Below are 18416 nucleotides of genomic sequence, written 5' to 3'. Positions count from 1 at the left end.
TGGCTCCCTCCCAGAAGAAAAACACAGGGAAGGCGGGAACACGTGAAGCCCTGCCTTTTCGGGGCCTAGCACCCGAAGCTGGAGGCTCCCCAGGAAGGCGTCGGTTCAGAAGACACAGCCCAGTGTGATCTTCCTTCAGCAGGTTCATCAGCATCGAGAACATCCTTCGTCAGGGTAACTGACACTGAGCCTCTTTTCTAGAAAAGATTCAGGCTCCTGGGTGCAGCTGCCAAGAACTGGGGACCATGGGCAGCCCTGGCCACCTGCAGGTGGACAGGAAGTTCACTCGTGTTTTCCTCCTCCAGGCCAGGCAGCACCTAACTGCCGAGTCCAAATAAGATGCCGTCCCCACCCTCGCGGGCTTCCAGGAGCACAGCCCCGCCACCAGTGGCTCCCCCGCAGCTGTCCGGTCAGGTCCCAAGCAGGCTCCAAGCCCCCGCGGCTCAACCAACCAAACCTCCTTGCGCACAACAGCAGCCTGACACGCTCTGATCAGCCCTCTGGGGAAGATAGGCATGGAGAGGAGACAGCAATCCCCCTCTACTGTAGGAAGGAATATACAAGGAGGTACAACAAGGCAGCTGGGGGCCAGGAAAGAGGCGCTGTCAGGCCGTCCAAGCCCAGAGAACACCCGGCTGACGCTGGTGACCAGACCTCTCCGCTCCCACCACCGTGCCACCCTGGACCAGGCTGCCAGCCGCGTCTGCCTGCGGTCCCTGGTCCCTGCCGCAGCGTCCCCGCCGTCTCGGCGCTGATCTCCGCGCCTCTTCATGCCGTAGCTCCTGCCTGTGGCCTCTGCTCCAACAATGCCCACGATTGTGCTCTCGGTGTCTCACAAGGATTTTTCACTCCCCGCTTCGGATCTGCACAGTTCACTGTCCAGACATCACACCTCAGAAACTACAGTCAAGCCACCGGTGCAAGAATCTCATTAGCAGAGGCCACACAACACTGTTTTCTCTGAAATCTGTTTTCCTGAAACTTAATGTTTGAAAGCAATCTACAAATAACAACCTTCAGGACAATATATTTGCTTGTGGGTAACAACAAATTCCACAGCCTAAAAAACAGAGGACAGGGAGTTCCCTCGTGGTCTAGTGGTAAGGATTCTGGACTTTCACTGCCATGGTCCAGATCCAGTTCCTGATTAATCCCCTGGCATAGGTTCCTGAGATTCTGCAAGCCACATGATACAAACAACAACAAAATGATCATTTAAAAAATTACCGAAAACAAAATAATTCTGTACTTAGAAAATGTTTCTTCACTCTCCTTGGGAAGCAGCTGGCTGCTGTCCCCTAATTCTAACTCTTACATCATCTTCACATCTCAACTTAATCATTGCTCCTCCCAGGGGAGTCCCCTGGGCCCCAGGCCATGCCAAGGGCACCAACAGCATTCTCTACCTCTTCCCATCATATCACTCCCTTCCTGGTGATTCTTTCAGAAGAATTTTTTGACCTGGGCCAGCAATTAATAGAAAAAGTCAATTAAAGCAATGTTTGCGTATATGAGACATACATACTCTACACTCCTCATCTGAGATGGAAAGAAACACAGACACACACATCTTTTCTCTGAGTGTGGGTTTGCTGATCAGGTCTCCTGACTTGTCTATTCGCTAATTTTTCTTTCTTTGAGGCAGAATAAGGGGACTTCCCTGGTGGTCCAGTGGTTAAGAATCCACCCTGCAGTGCTGGGGACTCAGGGTCGATCCCTGATCAGGGAACTAAGACCCCACATTGCCTCGGAGCAACTAATCCCACATGCCACAACTTCTGAGCCTGTGCACCACAACCAGAGAGTCCATGCACTGCAGCAAAAGATCCCATGTGACTCAACTAAGACCCGACACGGTCAAACAAGCAAATAGCGCTTTAAATTAAAAAAGTAAAAGTCGGCTTTCTAAAAAAAGGCATCTGCAAAGAAACCTGATTGTGAAATCCTCCTGCATTTTTAGGAACTGTTTACAGCTGTCTTGTCCACATCTATTTTTGACAGAAATGCCATCTGAATGATTCTAAAGTGGTCAAGTAGTATTTACAGAAAGAAATACGTTCCCTCTCTGCTTGTTCTGAGGTCCAACATAGTGCTTCAGAGCTCAGATTGTGCAGCTGAGTGGAACAGCTGGGTCCAAACCTCAGAGCAGTAACTTCTTAGTTGTGTGACCTTGGGTAAGCTACCTAACTGCTCCGTGCCTGTTCCCTGGTTGTAAAACTGGGGTTTCGGCTATTACCATTGCTTCCTTTTCATGTAATGTTAAGTGCAATTATGTAATTATAATAACAACTACAGCTGCCACAAAACAGGTTGGGGAACAAATAGCTGACTCTCGATAAGAATCCAACTAAGCTGATGGAGTGGAAGCCCGAGGGTGTGCTTAGACCCCGGCAGGCCAAGGGCATTCATTAGTCAGTGTGTTTTACAGAAGGAAATGCGAGGCAGCAGGTGAGCCCGGGTCAATGAGGCCAGGAAAGTTAAGAAGGACTTCACGGAACTCGGCCACCACCTCCTCCAGCCCCTGCTGCACATGAGAATCACCTGGAGAGCTTTACCAACCACAGGGTTCTAACACACCCAGAGGAGGGGCCTGGGCACAGGCCTTCAGAAATACTCCCACATGACTCGAACAGGCCGTAGAAAGGAACCCCTGGGAGGGCAGAGCCTGCTTCTCTTGCTCACAACTGGACACAAGGTGCCCAGCGCAGTTCCTGGCCATTGTGGACACTTGACTCCCATCTTTTAAGGAGGGATGGCGGCCACCAGGTTCCACGCACCAGGGCACAGGCCCCACTTCCACTTCCTGGCCGCTCCATCACACCATGGGTGGGAACCCACAAGAAACAGCTGAGGCCAGGCCTGAGAGGCAAAGATACCAAGGGAGAAGTCAGGGCTCCGCAGGAAGCCGGGGCCTCACTGGTGATAAACACCCCCATGCTGGTTCCAGGAGGTGCCAGCAGGAGCTGTGGTTAATCATCTACCTGGTGCCATGGAAAGCAAGCAACCATGGGTGGCGCCCCAGCCCTGGGGCCTCCTGAGCAGGTCCTTTCAGTGGACACAGGTGAGGGGGACAGGTGGCCTGGGGCAAGGGCCCTGGAGCCATTCTCTTCCCCCCCAACTCCAATTCTGATTTGTCTCAGCCAGGACACTTCAACCCACACGCCCTGAGCAGCCCTCCAAAACAGCATCGCAAGAGGGCAGAACACAGCAGAAGGGGTAAGTGGGAAAGGCTGAAAGGGAATGCGGTTGCTCGGCAACAGGCCCTAGGCCACCTTTGTCTGCTCTGGTGACAGCAGGCAGGTCTGGTCAGGGCCAGCCATCAGAGCGACCCCTTTTCCTCCCAAAAGTTGCTTCTTTGAGTCGGGGCAGAGCTCTAGTCTCCTGGCAGTGTCTTCAGCTAGGCCCCACAAAGCGTGGCTCTGAAGGGTTCCCCTGACCCACCCTCTCTTAGGACACAGAGCGAGAGCAGCAGAGCCGGGTAATGGCACCTCCCTTCTCCGCCTTCACTCCCTTCAACTGGCTACCGGCTTGCAGCCTGCCCGGCTCAGCCATGTTTCAAGATGACGAGTTGGTCCTGCCTCTGAGGAAGCCGGCTGAGCCCCCAGCTTGAGTCTGTCCACTCCTTGGCTCCAGTGCAGACCTCTCAGTTCAGAACTGAGGCAGGAAAACCGGGAAGGGTCTATATCAGTGCTTTTCACTTATTTTTTGGCCGTGTCACATGGTGTGCAGGCCCTTAACTCCCTGACCAGGGATCAAACCTGTGCCCCCTGCACTGGGGTCAGGATTAGAGTCTTAACCACTAGGCCACCAGGGAAGGCCCTACAGCAGTGCTTTTCAGGTTCTGGCTGAGCAGGTGTCAGGGATGGGAGAGAAAGTCCCTGATCACAGCAGGGCTGTTCAGGAAAGGCCTGGGGAAGGCAGAGCGCACCGGACCCTCCCCACCCCTGCCCTTGGTGCCAGTCCCTGCTTTCGCTTTTGCGGAGGAGGAAAGCCCATTTGCTGCCTGCCGGAAACACCGAGCCCCATGACCCAGCGTCCCTTCAATGCCCACTAACTGCAGAGGTGGCTGCTGTTCTGAGATGGCACCAGAGAATGAAGTTAGGGGAGTAGGGAGTAGCACATGGGGAGGGCTGTGGAGAAGCCCTGGCATTCAGGGCGTCTGTCCCCGCCTTCCAGGTTCAAATGGACAGAATGCTATCGAAATACTCCTGGAAGCTGGAGTTCTGGCAGAACCCCTGGGACCTGGGGGGCCTGGCAGTGATCATCCTGTTCTTCACCACGGTCCTGTCTCTCATCTTGTTTGCTATTATCTTTGGTTTCCTCCCCATGACCAAAACGACCAACCAGAATGAAGAGTCGTGACCTGACTTTCTGCAGGCCAAGGGGGCCAACTCTCAAAACACTATGTACTCTTTCTTCAAAGCCCTTTAACAGTCTGGAATTAAACATTTTTCATATGATTATCTGATAAATGCCTGTCTTCCCCACTGGTTCAAGTACCAGAAAGCAGGGGCTGGGTCTCTTTCTGTTCCCCATTGTACCCCTTTTCTGGTGTGCCTTGCCTAGAGTCAGTACCAATCAATGTTTGCTGGTTGAACAAATGAGCAAAGGAATGGATAAACAGGGGGAGGCCTGAACTGTTGGCTCTCTGAGTCTGGAGACCCTGTGAGACAGCAGAGCCCAGTATAATCTAGGCCTAAACCAAAGCAGTTCTTCCTATCTCAGGGTGCAGAGGTCTCTAGGCCAGAGGTTACTTTCCACCTAATTACTATTCCTTTTTACACTCAAAGGTAAATTTGGCCACGTCATCAGTAATCAAATGCATTTCATGGTCGTGCTCAGAGAAAGTAGCCGCACACAGAAGAGAGGAAGCCGGCTGGATGCCCCACACTGGCCTTCATGTCTTTTCTCTTGGTCCCAGAGGTGCCCAGGTATCCCTCACAGAGGCCCCCAGCCCCCACGCACCGCCTACAATGCAGCCTTTGTAGACATGTCCCCGCCTCTGCCGACGCCATCAGGCTGGCCTGCCTCTTGCTGCCAGGTGCCCTCCCTTCGCAAACAGCTGCTTCAAAGTCAACCTCAAACCAGGCTATTCTTAGAAAAGCGGCAAATGTCTGGTGGAGAAGGGGCTTTGCCTTTGTGCTATGTACCATTTGTGCAATAAAGAGACATTCTCTTTCATTCAAAGAGTAATTTCAAATCTAGCCACACCAGCCATGCTGACTCCATCCCAGGGCCTGGAAGTCCTGGCATCAGACACCCTCACGTGCAACAAGAGAGACAGGAGATAAGGCGGCTTACAGGGCAACAGGAAGCCCCCCAATGCCCGGCCCCTGACACATTAAGAGGCCCCACTTCCCTGGGCTGAGATAGAAGGCAGAGGCCCCTGGGAGGACCTGGCCTCTTGTGTGGTGAGCTGCTGCAGCCTAGAGGTGGCAGAGCTAAGCCTCCGGACAGCCTTGCAGAGCCTCAGACTCATCCCCAACAAGAACCCAGCCAGGGCGCTTTCCAGCACAGGGGACTCTGATCCCCAGCAAGGACACAGAGCCCTCTTAGGACAAGTGCTTCACTCAAGAAGCTGAAGGAGGCCTAATTTAGCAGTTCATAGTATGAGTGCCTACAAAGGGCTCTGGTCACAGGGGCTGTGGGCAAGGGTTCTGACCACCTCTGCTGGGTGTGGTCTTGTGAGGCCAAATGAGAAATGGCCGCTTAGAGAAGGGAACAGCTTCAACCCAGGGGCCACCAACTCATCAGTGAAGAGGAGGGGGTGAGAGTCAGAACATACGGCCCAAGTAAGAGCCTCTCTGGTCTCCAGAGGAAACCCTCAAACCTCTGCTGGACACGAGTATCGTGCACTTAATCAGCTCCGTGCTTCCAGAATCTAGTCCGGCAAAAACCAAGATGGTGTGTGTGTATGAAAACGTGCATGTCCCTGACAATCAGAAGATGGGGATTAGCATCTGTCCTACTGTGAGCTTCGTGACCACGACCTCTCTGGTCCACTCGATGTCTGAAGCCATCAGCTCTGCATCTACCTTACAGGTTGTCCAATGAGATCTAACCAATGAGAGCAGAGGAATCAAAGAGCTTTCTTGAGCCAAGCGCTATACAAATGCCAGGGCTCCCAGCCTGTCTCGAATGCTCCTGGATGTTCCTCACAGTGTGCCCCCAGCTGCTCGTGCCCGGCACCCACCCTGAGCAGCTATCAGGCTCTTTTATAGCCGCTCTGGCAGCAGATGCAGATCAAACAGATACGTGGTTTCCAAAGTGGGCAGGCTGCTGTTACGTTAGAAATATGGTGTCTCTCCAAGCACAATACCGCCCCTCCGCCCCCTAAGAGATAAGCTGAGCCACGTTTCTGTTTGGGTCTGGGACGAGACTGACTACCCTACAAGTGAAGCCAGTGGTCCAGCTCCGCGGCACGTGACAACCACAACGCCAGTGGCGCAGAACTGGTCGCATCTCTTGGAACTGAGTCATTCACGGGGCCAGCCACTCTGGAAGTGGGTAGAGTGGGATGGGTGGGTGACCGCCCAAATTACGCAATGAATCCTCACAGGGCCAGAGTTTCTGAGGCCCTCCATGGAAAAGTGGGCGGTACCACCTTCCATGCTCCCTGGCAGGAAACATCCCACACGACGGCCTTCAGCAGGCAGGGGTCCCTTGCTGGCCCAGGCGCTGCCCTGCATGAGCAGGTTAACGCATGGTGACGGGGGAGGGAAAGGTCTCAACACTTGGCTCCACACATGAGATACGTCACTCACCCTGACTCTTCGCAGAAGGCCACCAGGGCATCAAAGGCCAAGACTGCAGCTTTATCAGATGCTTTGTTCCCTCTCTTTTCCTGGAGACAAGAAACAACTGTTCAGCAAAAGTCTCACATAATTGGATGACCACACAGCCCAACAAATGATGAGACAGAAAAACAGCAAGGGACACTAATTAAGACATTCACAAAACAGCCTCCTCCACACCTGACCACGCATCACCTGAGCAGCTTTTGGAATATAGAAATTCCCCAAAGTTCCAGCTCTAGTCAGGGCAGGTCCCAGTCACTTTTTTAAAGCAATTTCAGGGGACTCAGTTCCAGAAATAGGCTATGTATATATACTCTTTATCTTTTATTTTTGGCATGTGGGATCTTAATTCCTAGACAAGGGATCAAACCTCACCCCTTGTGGTGGAAGCACAGAGTCTTAACCACTGGACCACCAGGGAATTCCCGACCTGAATTTTAAAATTTAAATAGATATTGCCAGATTGCTTCCCTCCGCAAAAGACTGTAACCCTGCATTTTTCTCCTGGCAAAGTGTAGACACTCCTTCCTACGTGTGCCCACTAGCAGCAGGGTTTGAGCTCTTTACACATGTGTCAGACTTAAGTTTGATTTGCACCTCCTTGACTACTACCAGATTTTAACATCTTTGGATATATTGTTTGATAAGTTTTTCTGGGAATTTTTGTTTCATATCCTTTATTTTTTCTTGTCAGTTGGGGAAAGCTCTCTATTAATTGCCCACTTTAACCTTTGGTTTACCTTTTACATTAAATATTTTTCCAGGTCTATTATTTATCTATTGCCTCTCTTGATGGTACCTTCACCACACAGAATTTTTCCATAGGTTCAGGATTTATAGAAATTTAAGATTATTTATGTATCCAAGTATTTGGTCTTTTGAAAAGGTAGCTTTGTAGATGTTTAATTTACATTACAAAAGTATCTTCACCGGATCTCCAGCCCCAGGTGACACACAGGACTAATGCTAATCCTTTTTCTTTGGGCCACACAGTTTTTAGGACCTTAATTTCTTGACCAGGGACTGAACCTGGGGCCATGGCAGTGAAAGCACCAAGTCCTAACCATTGGACCACCAAGGCAGGATTGATCCTGACTATGGGCTCAGAGGTAAAAGCGTCTGCTTGCAATGCGGGAGACCCGGGTTCGATCCCTGGGTTGAGAAGATCCCCTGGAGAAGGAAATGGCAACCCACTCCAGTACTCTTGCCTGGAGAATCCCATGGAGGGAGAAGCCTGGTAGGCTACTAGTCCATTGGGTCGCAAAGAGTTGGACATGACTGAGCGACTTCACTTTCTTTCTATATAAAACAACACACACACAACAGACTGTACGAAGATAAACTAAGTATAAAGAAAAAAGTCTAACCTTGTTACAAGCTATCTACCAACAACACCACATTCGCCCCCTTGTACTTTCAAGCCTCAGAAGCACCCCTCCAGATTACAGAAGCTCCATCTAGGTTCAGAAATACGCTGTGTGAAATGGTGGAGCGGTGGGTTCGGGCAGGAAGGGCTCTTACTGTCCAGGACTCACCTGGAGTTTTGCAACTTCCTTCTTGATCAGGAAGCTGACTTGGTCGCGGTCGCTCCTGGAGTAGTAGAGGCGGCACCAGGAAGGCTTTCCATCTCTGCCCGCCCGGCCAGACTCCTGGTAGTACCCAGCCATAGACTTGGCAATATTCCAGTGGGCAACAAACCTAGGATCCAAGGGACAACCAGCATGAGATGCGGTGGGGAAGCCGAGGGGAGGAGAGACTCTGGGATGGCTGAGCAGGGCCCTTCACAGGTACCAGGAGTGGGGAGGCTGGCAGGGAGAGACGGGACCCCAGAGTAACAAGGCTAGGACACCTGCAGCCTGCCAGCAGGCCTCCCTGCCATGGAGCAGCCCATAGAAAAAGTGGTGGATTTAAATAAGATTAGGACGCTTAGGAGCCGGATAAGTCCTCGACAACATCTTTGAAGAGCAAAAACGATAACACTTACTAAATACCCACTATGAGCCAGTGTACGTTTGTCTTGTTTAATCATTACAGTCATCACCACGTGAGCTAGCCTCATTTTATAGACAATAAACTTGGGATTCAGAAAAGTAAATTGGTACTAGGGGATGGTAGAGCTAGGATTTGAGTCTAGGGGTGTCTGATTCCAAAGCTGGCCCCTAACAAGACACAGCTGACCCAGGGTTCAAGCCCTGATTCCAAAGTCCATGTTCTCTCAAGTGTAGTTCATGGTCTAATTCCTACCCTGACCAAGGCAGGGTCACTGTGAGGCTTAATGAGACCAACTGTGCAAAAGTGCTCTGTAAGTTACACAAGGCATTACTATTGGTATTAATCTGAGCAAAGGACTTGGGGCTGTAGCTCATAATGTCTCCAGAAGGTCAAGAGTGGCTGGAGGTAAAAGATACCCCAACAGTGGCCAGTGTGGGGATAGGAGGCTGGGACACACCCATCTCTGCTGGACTGTCCAGTAAGCAGCAAGAAGGGGAGACAGTAACAGGATCTTTGCCTTTGCCTTCCCATAGGGAGTGGCTTTAAGATACTTCATTCCACTCTCTCACAAGCTCCAGTTGCTAAGATGAAAGTGAGCAGGACTGTGTTAAAGGGTGAGCCTGAGGGTTGGCCATGCTTCTCTGCTGCCAGGCGGCAGACCACACAAGGACTGTCAGCATCTGGACTATGTACCAGGGACGCTGTCCTGGGGCCTCCATTCCCCGCTCCCTCCCCCCGGCCCCTGGCCCTAGAAGGACACAGAGTCCTGGTCCTCCAGGAAGAGCACCAGGTGGCTCGCCCCCAGCCTGAGCCAGGGCCCGAATGGCAGAGTCAGACAAGAACCAGAACTCACCTGACATTGGCTTTGTCCACTCCCATCCCAAAACTAATGGTCGCCACAATTACAGGGACCTTCTCCTCCATCCACTCGTTCTGCACCAGTGTTCTCTCAGGAGCCTTCAGCCCTAGAACAGAGAGGGCGAGGAAGGGAGCTCGCATCTCTTGTGGGTTTCCCCTGGGGCCTACCTGCACACACACTGTGAAACCATCACCCACCAGGTGTATGACCTTGGGTCAGGCACTTAAGCCGCCGAGCTTGAGCCAGTCAACATAAAGACCCTGGCCTGTGGGTGGCAAAGGTTCTCTCATAAATGGGAGAGCCAGGATTCAAACCCAAGTCCAGGGACTTCCCTGGTGGTGCAGTGGCTAAGATTCCATGCTTCCAATGCAGGGGGCCTGAGTTCGATCCTAGTCAGCAGCTAGATCCCACATGCCACAACTGAGAGTTCGCATGCCACAAGAAGTGCCATGACTAACACCCAGTGCAGCCAAATAAATATGACAAAAAGCAACCCCCAAACACCCACGTCGTTATTGGCCTCCAGAGCCTGTGCTCTTCCCACAGCACCAATTCCTGGACTAAAAAAACTCATCACCTGCTGCTGGGTGGGCACAGGGTGACGACAAGAGTTCAGGAGGTCCTTTTACATCTCATTCATGTCTAGGCACCTTTTTGTGGATTTAAGTGAATCATTTTAGCTCTGCCTGGGTATCTGGAACTAGATGATGGACCGTCTGATCAGCCAGGATTCTTAAGGAATAAGAGACTGGCTAAGAGGCTTCTCCGAGTGAGGAGAGCCACAGAGCTCAGGCGCCCCTTACCTGCGTGGTACGCCTTGGCGTTCACGCCCCTGTAACTAAGCTCTATGGCCAGCTGTTCACAGGCCTCTCTGGTTCTGCAGTAGATGATGCCGCCGCCGGACAACTGAATGTGGAGACACAGGGAGAAAACAAGCATTGGGAAAACAAAACACTCAGCCCATCGTACTATGGCCGCTTCAGAAGTGGCTCTTTCAGCCTCACGATCTCCTCTGAGGCAGACCACCTAGCACAGCCCCGCCACTTTCTAACAAGGCGGGACCACACTGGCTCAGAACTCAACCTTTCCAACCTTTCTGCCTCCTCCCCTCAAGCCCTGGATAGGTCTGCAAAGGAGGAGTCCAGGAACCCCAGCAGTGAAACAATGCCAGGAAACCAAAACGCTTGTGTGAGAGTTTTAAGAAGCTACAGCTGGGGCTTCCACCGCAAGGAGCACAGGTTTGCGCCCTACTCAGGGAACTAAGATGCTCCATGCCACACAGTGCTGCTGCTGCTGCTAAGTCCCTTCAGTTGTGTCCGACTCTGGGCGACCCCATAGATGGCAGCCTGCCAGGCTCCCCCGTCCCTGGGATTCTCCAGGCAAGAACACTGGAGTGGGTTGCCATTTCCTTCTCCAATGCATGAAAGTGAAAAGTGAAAGTGAAGTCACTCAGTGTCTGACTCTTAGTGACCCCATGGACTACAGCCTTCTGGGCTTCTCCATCCATGGGATTTTCCAAGCAAGACTACTGGAGTGGGGTGCCATTGCCTTCTCCAATGCGTGAAAGTAAAGTCACTCCGTCGTGTCCGACTCTTAGCGACCCCATGGACTGCAGCCTTCTAGGCTTCTCCATCCGTGGGATTTTCCAAGCAAGAGTACTGCAGTGGGGTGCCATTGCCTTCTGCGCCACACAGTGCAGCCCCTTAAAAAAAGAAGCTACAGCTAGTCCTGGCTAAGAAAGCTGGAAAAAAACAAAGTTTTTAGAAACGAGAATCTATCTCTATGCTGCGGCTAGCACCCCGCTGGCCCTTCGACCCCTGACTTCGGTGCCCTCACCCCTTTATCAGCCTTCTGTCCAAGAGCCTTAAGGCAGAAGTCCCTCAGGTTCCCATAAGGATCAGGAAGCAGTTCCTTGAACTGCACGTCATAGAAGAGGTTGGCCCGGAAGCAGGGAGTCTTGAAGATAGCAACTGGCTGCTTCAGGTGCAGGGCAGCAAACACATCCTCTCGGACCTGCGGGGTGGCCGTGGCGGTCAAAGCCACGCACGGGGCATCTGCCAGGCGGGAGCGCAGGGCTCCCAGACGCAGGTAGTCAGGGCGGAAGTCGTGCCCCCACTGGGAAACACAATGAGCTTCATCCACCACCAGGTAGGAGAGTAGGTGGCGAGACACCAGGGAGTTCAGGGTGGGCTGGAAGGAGGTGGAAGCCGCCATCTCTGGCGTGATGTACAGAAGCTTGGTCTGGGGCTTTTCCTGCTCCAGGTCAGAAAGCAGCTCCTTCCTCTCCTGCACCGACAGCTTCGAGTTCAGGGAACTCACTCGGACCTTCAGAGCCAGCAAGTGGTCCACCTGGTCCTGAAGGCAGAAGGGGGAGAGGCCCAGAGCAGACAGTAAGTGGCCCTCAGGACTCAGAGGTAAATGTCTCCGTGACTCCCTGAGGGTAGTTCACAGGCATAAATTATCCTCCTTCCACCCTCCAACGTGTCTTCTCTGCATAAAAGAGGTAAAGAGGAAGTCGTGGAAGTGTGGAGCTAGACAGACACGGCTTTAATCCTTTAATCCCAGCTCAATTACCACATGCTCTTCAGCTGGTCCTTAAACTTTCAACTTTCTCATTTTCTTTCTCTTTACTATAAAAAGAGTAAAACTACCTAATAGGATTGCTGCAAGGATTAAATGAACTTTTATGCCTCAGAGGCAAGTTGACACCCCGAAGGCACTTAGCACAAAGCCTGAGACTAGGGCACACTCATGAAGCACGGTCACTGTTGTTCTCTGCCTTGCCTGCTCTCTTTCTCCTTTTCCTCATGGTGGATGGCTCCTACCCACACAGCCACACTTCCTCATTTCTGATTCTACCAGCCCAGCTGCAGGCTTTAAATATAGCCAGAAGTACAGTTAACAACATCCCAACAAGTTTCTCATCTGTTTTTCTGTCTCACAGCTGTATGCCCACCAGAAGCAAGCAGAACATACCAGGGATTCCCCCATATCAATTTACCTCTCTACCCATCTGCATCTTCTAGAACATCAACAGTGCACGTGTATACATATGAGAATGTACGTGTACATACACATACAGTTCCATGTTCCTCCAGACAAAAAGTTACAAAGGAAGGTAAGAACCTCAGGCCATCAAAACAGAGAGGACTCAATCATAACCCACCAGAGTGATATGCACTAGTGGAGAACCCCACACTTAGGCAATTCAGAAACCCAATACAGAGGGACAAAGACAAATCAAAGAAAAGCAAGAGGCAAAAGACCAGTGAAAGAAGTAAACTTCCAGCTACCAAAAAAGAAAAAAGTCCCCTAAACTTTCTGGCCTGCCATCTTCATTCACCTGAGCCTCACCTGAATCAAAGCAATGAGAGGAGAGACCACGATGGTGATGCCTTTAGCCAACAGAGCAGGGAGCTGATAGCAGAGGGACTTTCCTGCCCCAGTGGGCATGCACACAAAGACATCCTGATCACCTGCAAAAGACAAGAGGACAACATCTCAACGCTCCTGCCTTTTATATATTCCCCTCATCAAGGCTGTTGACAATTAAAGGATAATGTAAGAAAAACCCCTAGTAGAGTGTCTGGCACATGGAAGGGTCTCAATATAATTGCAATTCCCTTCCCATCCTTTCTAGGACAAGGGGAGCGATCCAGGGAGATTCAGCAATGCCAGCCAATCATTTTCAGAACAGGTAACAACTACAAGGGTAAGGAGTAGGAGTCTGCTGGGACACGGATGGCTGAACTGAATCAGGTTGAGCTGAATCAGGATTCAACGAAAGCTGAATCCTTCTGGATGGGTGATCATATCTGCATAGACATGGATACAACATCACTTAGAGGGATTTTGTTTATAAATGTTACAGTGTCACTGACATTACATTCCTGCTCCCCCCTTGACAATCTTCATCTATCAACACAGCTCCAGTTTATAATGTTATTACTCCTTCCCTACCAGGGACCCAAGCCACTCTATCTTCAACAAAAAAATTACCTGGAAGATGACTGCCTTAAGACTATTCCTGCCAACTACACCCCCACCCCACCCCCACACACACTGCTGTCTACACCAAACAAAAGACAATGGAAATATATAGTGTTTTCAAAGACAACCTTAGCTCTGACTGTGAACTATCAGAATCAGAACAGTTGGGTGGTTCTGCCGATAAAACTGTAAGTAAGTTTAGGGTGACACGTCTACATCTCCAAAACCAAATATGGCCCAAAGGCGGGGAGGTAGGAAGGGTCAGAAGGAAAGTGCTCTGCAGGGAATTCCCTGGTGGTCCAGTGGCTAAGCCTCTGTGCTACAGGGGGGCTGGGTTCGATCCCTGGTCAGGGAACTAGTTCCCACGTGCCACAACTACAACTAAGACTTTATGCAGCCAAATAAATAAAAATAAATATTTTTTAAAAAGGAAAGTGCTCTGCAGCAGCACAAATGTAAACACAGGTAGTTTGGTAACGTTACCTTTCACTACAGCCATGATCGCCCTCTCCTGCAAAGGCGTCTTAAAAGAGTCAAACCCAAAGACCTTTTTCAACATGCTCCGGACTCGACGCTCAGGGTCAAAAGGAGAGGAAGGATGGGTACTCATCTTTACCAACAGTGGCCAAAGGTTAAGGCAAAGGTGATGATCATATGGTTGCAACTAGAAACCTCTGTTCTGCTTTTAAAAGACTGCTTATTTTATAATCTCTATGAGTATAAATTTGCTTTATTATGCTCAAACAATGCACTATTTTCAAGTTATATAGCTCCAGGTGAAGAGCCTGGAGCAATACATTCTTGAGTAATTAACATCTCTATTTTTATGCTCAGTGAAAATAAAATCTTCGAACTATCCCAGGGCACCGTACAGCGCAGAGCTAGAAATCAGATCACGAGAAGAAACACAAATGTCCGGAACAGTTTGGAGAAGATGGAATTTTTTCCCTAAGATCCACCCTCTACTCCGTAAGCACGGCCACTGACAACCATTCTTCCTCTGGGACCTGACCCCTTCTTCCCATCACCCTCTCCCCCACCCCCCGGAGGGCAGCTCTCCCCTTTACTCAGCCTCAGATCTGCTCATTTCTCCCTTCCCCAGCGAAAGCCTCCCTCTCTTAACCCCAAGATATCAGAGCCGGCCGTGGGCTCCGAGAAACGAAGGGCTCTTGTCGGGCCGCTGATGCCCGCTGGCTCGGGAACTACTCGAAGACCCTCATACGCCTCAGGTAACTGAAAAGCCAAACTGCTGGGAAAGCAGTGTCAGGTATATCCCACAGAAGCTTGTGTCCGTCGCGCAGTGATGACGTTATGCAAGCGTTGGCACGAGGGGCGGAGCCAGGCGCCGAAAGAGCCGTTTTGATTGGTTCCCGGTCTGGAAGGGGCGCGGGGTCTCCTGGGATCCGGAAGAAGTCGCCTTTCTGGGCGGAAGTCGGCTCTTTGGAGTCATAGAAGTGAGCCACACCGGGGCTGTGGAAATAAGATGGCGGGGAAGAAGAATGTTCTGTCGTCTCTGGCAGTTTACGCGGAAGATTCAGAGCCCGAGTCTGACGGAGAGGCTGGAGTTGAAACGGCAGGCAGCGCGGCTGGTGAGGCCCGAGAAGGGAACCGGAAAGGGAGAATCAGGTTACTGCTCCCCTAGCCGGCGGGAGGGAAAGAGATGGTCATTGTAGCCCAAGTATCGGGCCCCGGAGCCCTAAAGGGCGCTCAGGATCCTGGGCTAGACCGAGCGTTATACGCTCTGTAGCACGAATGGACCGTCTCCTTCCTTGGATTCGATTATCTTTCCGTAATTTACTTAAAGTCTCCGTGCTGGGCATGGTGCTGGGCAGAAGGATGGACAAAGGGGAGAGAGGATCCAAGGCTACTGAACCACTACCTGTTTTCTCCGGGCTTGTTTGTGGGGAAGAGCGAATCTTTTAATTGATAATATGCCCTAGACATATCTTGGAGCTTTGTACCTCCGGTCTCCACCGTGAGAGAGTCTTAATTCAGTAGATCTGGGGAAGGACCTGAGCGTTTGTGATCCTTCCAAGGCTTCTTGGCGATTCCGTTACTTTGTGAGTTGTTCAAAGCCCATCAATATTTTGTTACTGTACTCACGTTGAGAATAACAGTAGTAAGAAGTGGGAACAGATTTATATGGGAGTGAAGAGAGGCAGCAAGTTACCCAACATATTTGAGCCTTGGTTTCCTCATTGGGAAGTGATGGAGGGGCTTGGACTGTTAGCTTCTCAGTGCAAGTGGTCTTGGCCTGTCTGGAAGTTCTCTGCTGGTAATTTGCATTGTTTGGCGGGGGTTGTTGTTTTTGTTTTAAACATAGAAAAATATTTTGTTTCTCAAGTAGATATGATTGGGAACCTCTCAAGGCACCCCTGTTTTAAGATCCAGTTCCTAGGGGAGGACTCACAAAAATGAGGATGACAGAGTCCTCATCTTGTATGAGAAGACTAGTTCATTGGTGCCTATTATACAAAGTAGACATAGGCAGATCAAAAGAGGGGCTTAAACAAAGCGATATAACAGTTGAGAGGAAAGTATGCTTCAGTTGGCATAGGTGGATTGGAAGCATTAAAAATGAAATTTAATATTACTTGGTTTTCTTTCCTGTTCTTTTAATGAATTCATACACTAAATTTTGTAGTCTTCCCCAAAACGGAATCTGGGCCAGAGGTCACTTAAATGAGATTTAGGTTTTCCTTGTCTCGTAAGAGATAGTCCTGGCCACTCAAATGACTCGTGTTTTTCTCCATTCTTTTTCCCAGTCATTCATCTTATTTTTCTCTTCTGTTTAAGAGGAGAAAGGCGGCTTGGTATCTGAAGCCTATGGAGAGGATGACTTCTCTCGCCTTGCGGGTGATGAAGATGGTTATGAAGAGGAGGAGGATGAGAACAGCAAACCGTCGGTAGGTAAATCTATTCCCAAATCCACAGCTGCTCAAAGCATCATTTCATTTGTCGGAAACTTTCTGACCTGTACCAACAGTGTTCCATTTCCCCCTCCCCTCCTTTTTTGGTGTGTTTAGTATCAGTTGAGAGAATTGGATTGGATATCTGTAGTTCTCTTTGAAAATCTAATTTTTTTCACCTGAACCATTTTGTATTAACCTTTGTATTGAAACTTGGAGGCAACAATTGTGGACAATTTTATCTAACCCAGATATCAATAGGTGTTTTATGTTGGTTTTCCCTGCTTAGATAATTTATTCCATTTGAAACAGTGCATTCATCCCAACTGATGTATCATTTATATCTGCAGTCAATTCTGTGTTATTTGTAATCTCGGTTGGGGCTCATTCGAATCTTTCAGTTTATTAAAAAGACTGGGAAGGACCGTTATTTGTGATTTGATATTTATTAAATCCTTTCTTGATGTTCTACTTGGCACTTTTTATCAGAGTGTTCTTGATCAAATCTTGCTTAAAGTTTAGTATGTGCTGACTAGCAAAGAAAAGAACTTGCATCTTAATTTAACCAGAAGAACTTTAGATACACTGTCACCTAAAATGTAAAAGTTTGGAGAACTTAACTCTAGAGAAAAACAAGGATTCAGACTGGTTCTTAACACAGACATACAAACTTGTACCTCAGTATAAAATCTGGCTGGTTAGCAACAGCTTTAATTAAAACACCTAATGAATTAGTGATGGACAGGGAAGCCTGGCGTCTGCTATCCATGGGGTCGCAAAGAGTCGGACATGACTGAGCGACTGAACTGAACTGAATGTTCTGTATTGTTTGTTTGAAAATGTTATGCATTGCTACATAAACGTTAGAGTTAAAATGCTTTACAAATTAAACAAAAAATACCTTTTGTATATTCTGTTCTTTTGGAAGATATTTTTATCCCTTGAGGTTTCCCCTCTCCCATTATTGCTGATAATTCAGAATTGACTAAAATTGTTTAGAAAAGCTTTGTAAGTTGTTCCATTTTCCTGACTGCTCTTAAGTGAGTACATACTGGCTTAACATCCAGTAACTATTTTCTTCAGGAAATTTGCATGATGTGTGTTTTTGAGGTGTTCTTCTGCATTTACTTTGCATAGAATTTTCACCATATTTAAGCTTTATTCCGCATTTTAGTAAAATCCTTGCATCCAGTCCCAATGTATACATTCTAAATTGTGCCTGTATTTAGCTGAGCTAAATCTCTGATTATTTGGCCTGATGGGTTTCATTTGCAACAGATTGTATTTAAAAGCTGTGGCTCTCTTGACAGCTTGCAGAACAATTCAATCTCAGAACCATCAGGCTAGTTGAAGTCTCTCAGGTGGTGGTTATATTCACATCTAGTGTTCTCTTTCATATGGGGAGGGGGTCATTTAGAGTGACTGAAAACAGCATTTTCAAATGAAACTTTCCATTGGATGTGAAATTACAGCTCCCGTGCATTGGGGTGTGCTCGTCGTGGAACAGACACGGGAGACAGCTGCCTGACAGGGTAGCTGATTTTTGACCTTCATTGGGTTTCAGTGGAATGGTGGACTAGCTTGTGTGAGGCTGGGGCACACATTGGAAAATGGCATGCCCACATGGTGCTCCATGTCAGGCAGGCCATTTGGATAAGGAACAAGGCTGCCTAGAATGGGTTAGTTCTCCAAAAGCCTGGATGGAGGCGTAGTCCCCTCAGCTGGGTCCCAGGACAGTCCTGCCTTTCCCAGATCACTTGCCCTGGTCATTTGATGCCTGCCTTCCTACTGTTCATGCTGATGTGCAGATATTGCTGGGTTGATGCGCTCGGGTATAGCGTTTAGGTGAAAGGTCATGGCACTCAGGGA

At 49.5% G+C, this 18416-nt stretch overlaps 3 protein-coding genes across 6 annotated transcripts in view; 2 read left to right on the top strand and 1 right to left on the bottom strand.

Moving 5' to 3' along the window:
• Nucleotides 1–14953, bottom strand: part of RECQL5 (RecQ like helicase 5) — a 29812-nt gene extending 14859 nt beyond the window's left edge. Inside the window, exons 1-8 of the mRNA XM_069543920.1 lie at nucleotides 14772–14953; nucleotides 14122–14259; nucleotides 13003–13124; nucleotides 11485–12003; nucleotides 10452–10554; nucleotides 9643–9754; nucleotides 8333–8495; nucleotides 6765–6844 (exon numbers count right to left, since the gene is read on the bottom strand). Coding sequence (XP_069400021.1) covers nucleotides 6765–6844; nucleotides 8333–8495; nucleotides 9643–9754; nucleotides 10452–10554; nucleotides 11485–12003; nucleotides 13003–13124; nucleotides 14122–14248 — 1226 coding nt within the window. The 5' untranslated portion in view covers nucleotides 14249–14259; nucleotides 14772–14953. The remainder of the gene's footprint in view (nucleotides 1–6764; nucleotides 6845–8332; nucleotides 8496–9642; nucleotides 9755–10451; nucleotides 10555–11484; nucleotides 12004–13002; nucleotides 13125–14121; nucleotides 14260–14771) is intronic.
• Nucleotides 2950–4472, top strand: ERLN (endoregulin). The gene is made up of 3 exons (XM_070289231.1): nucleotides 2950–3061; nucleotides 3141–3216; nucleotides 4177–4472. Exon 3 carries the CDS (start codon nucleotides 4183–4185, stop codon nucleotides 4360–4362), a length of 180 nt encoding a protein of 59 aa, XP_070145332.1. The 5' UTR covers nucleotides 2950–3061; nucleotides 3141–3216; nucleotides 4177–4182; the 3' UTR covers nucleotides 4363–4472.
• Nucleotides 14954–15019: 66 nt separating the features above from the next.
• SAP30BP (SAP30 binding protein) overlaps nucleotides 15020–18416 on the top strand; it is a 32854-nt gene continuing 29457 nt past the window's right edge. Inside the window, exons 1-2 of one of the 4 annotated variants that reach the window (XM_069543922.1) lie at nucleotides 15020–15227; nucleotides 16435–16544. In XM_069543922.1, coding sequence (XP_069400023.1) covers nucleotides 15122–15227; nucleotides 16435–16544 — 216 coding nt within the window. In that variant the 5' untranslated portion in view covers nucleotides 15020–15121. Of the gene's footprint in view, nucleotides 15265–16434; nucleotides 16545–18416 lie in introns of all 4 variants that reach the window. The other 3 variants (XM_069543925.1, XM_069543921.1, XM_069543924.1) reach the window with 3 other exon arrangements.

Source organism: Ovis canadensis, chromosome 11, assembly GCF_042477335.2.
Source record: "Ovis canadensis isolate MfBH-ARS-UI-01 breed Bighorn chromosome 11, ARS-UI_OviCan_v2, whole genome shotgun sequence".
Taxonomy (NCBI): domain Eukaryota; kingdom Metazoa; phylum Chordata; class Mammalia; order Artiodactyla; family Bovidae; genus Ovis; species Ovis canadensis.
The sequence above is the reverse complement of the archived record's forward strand: the minus strand, read 5'-3'. Positions and strand labels throughout refer to the sequence as shown.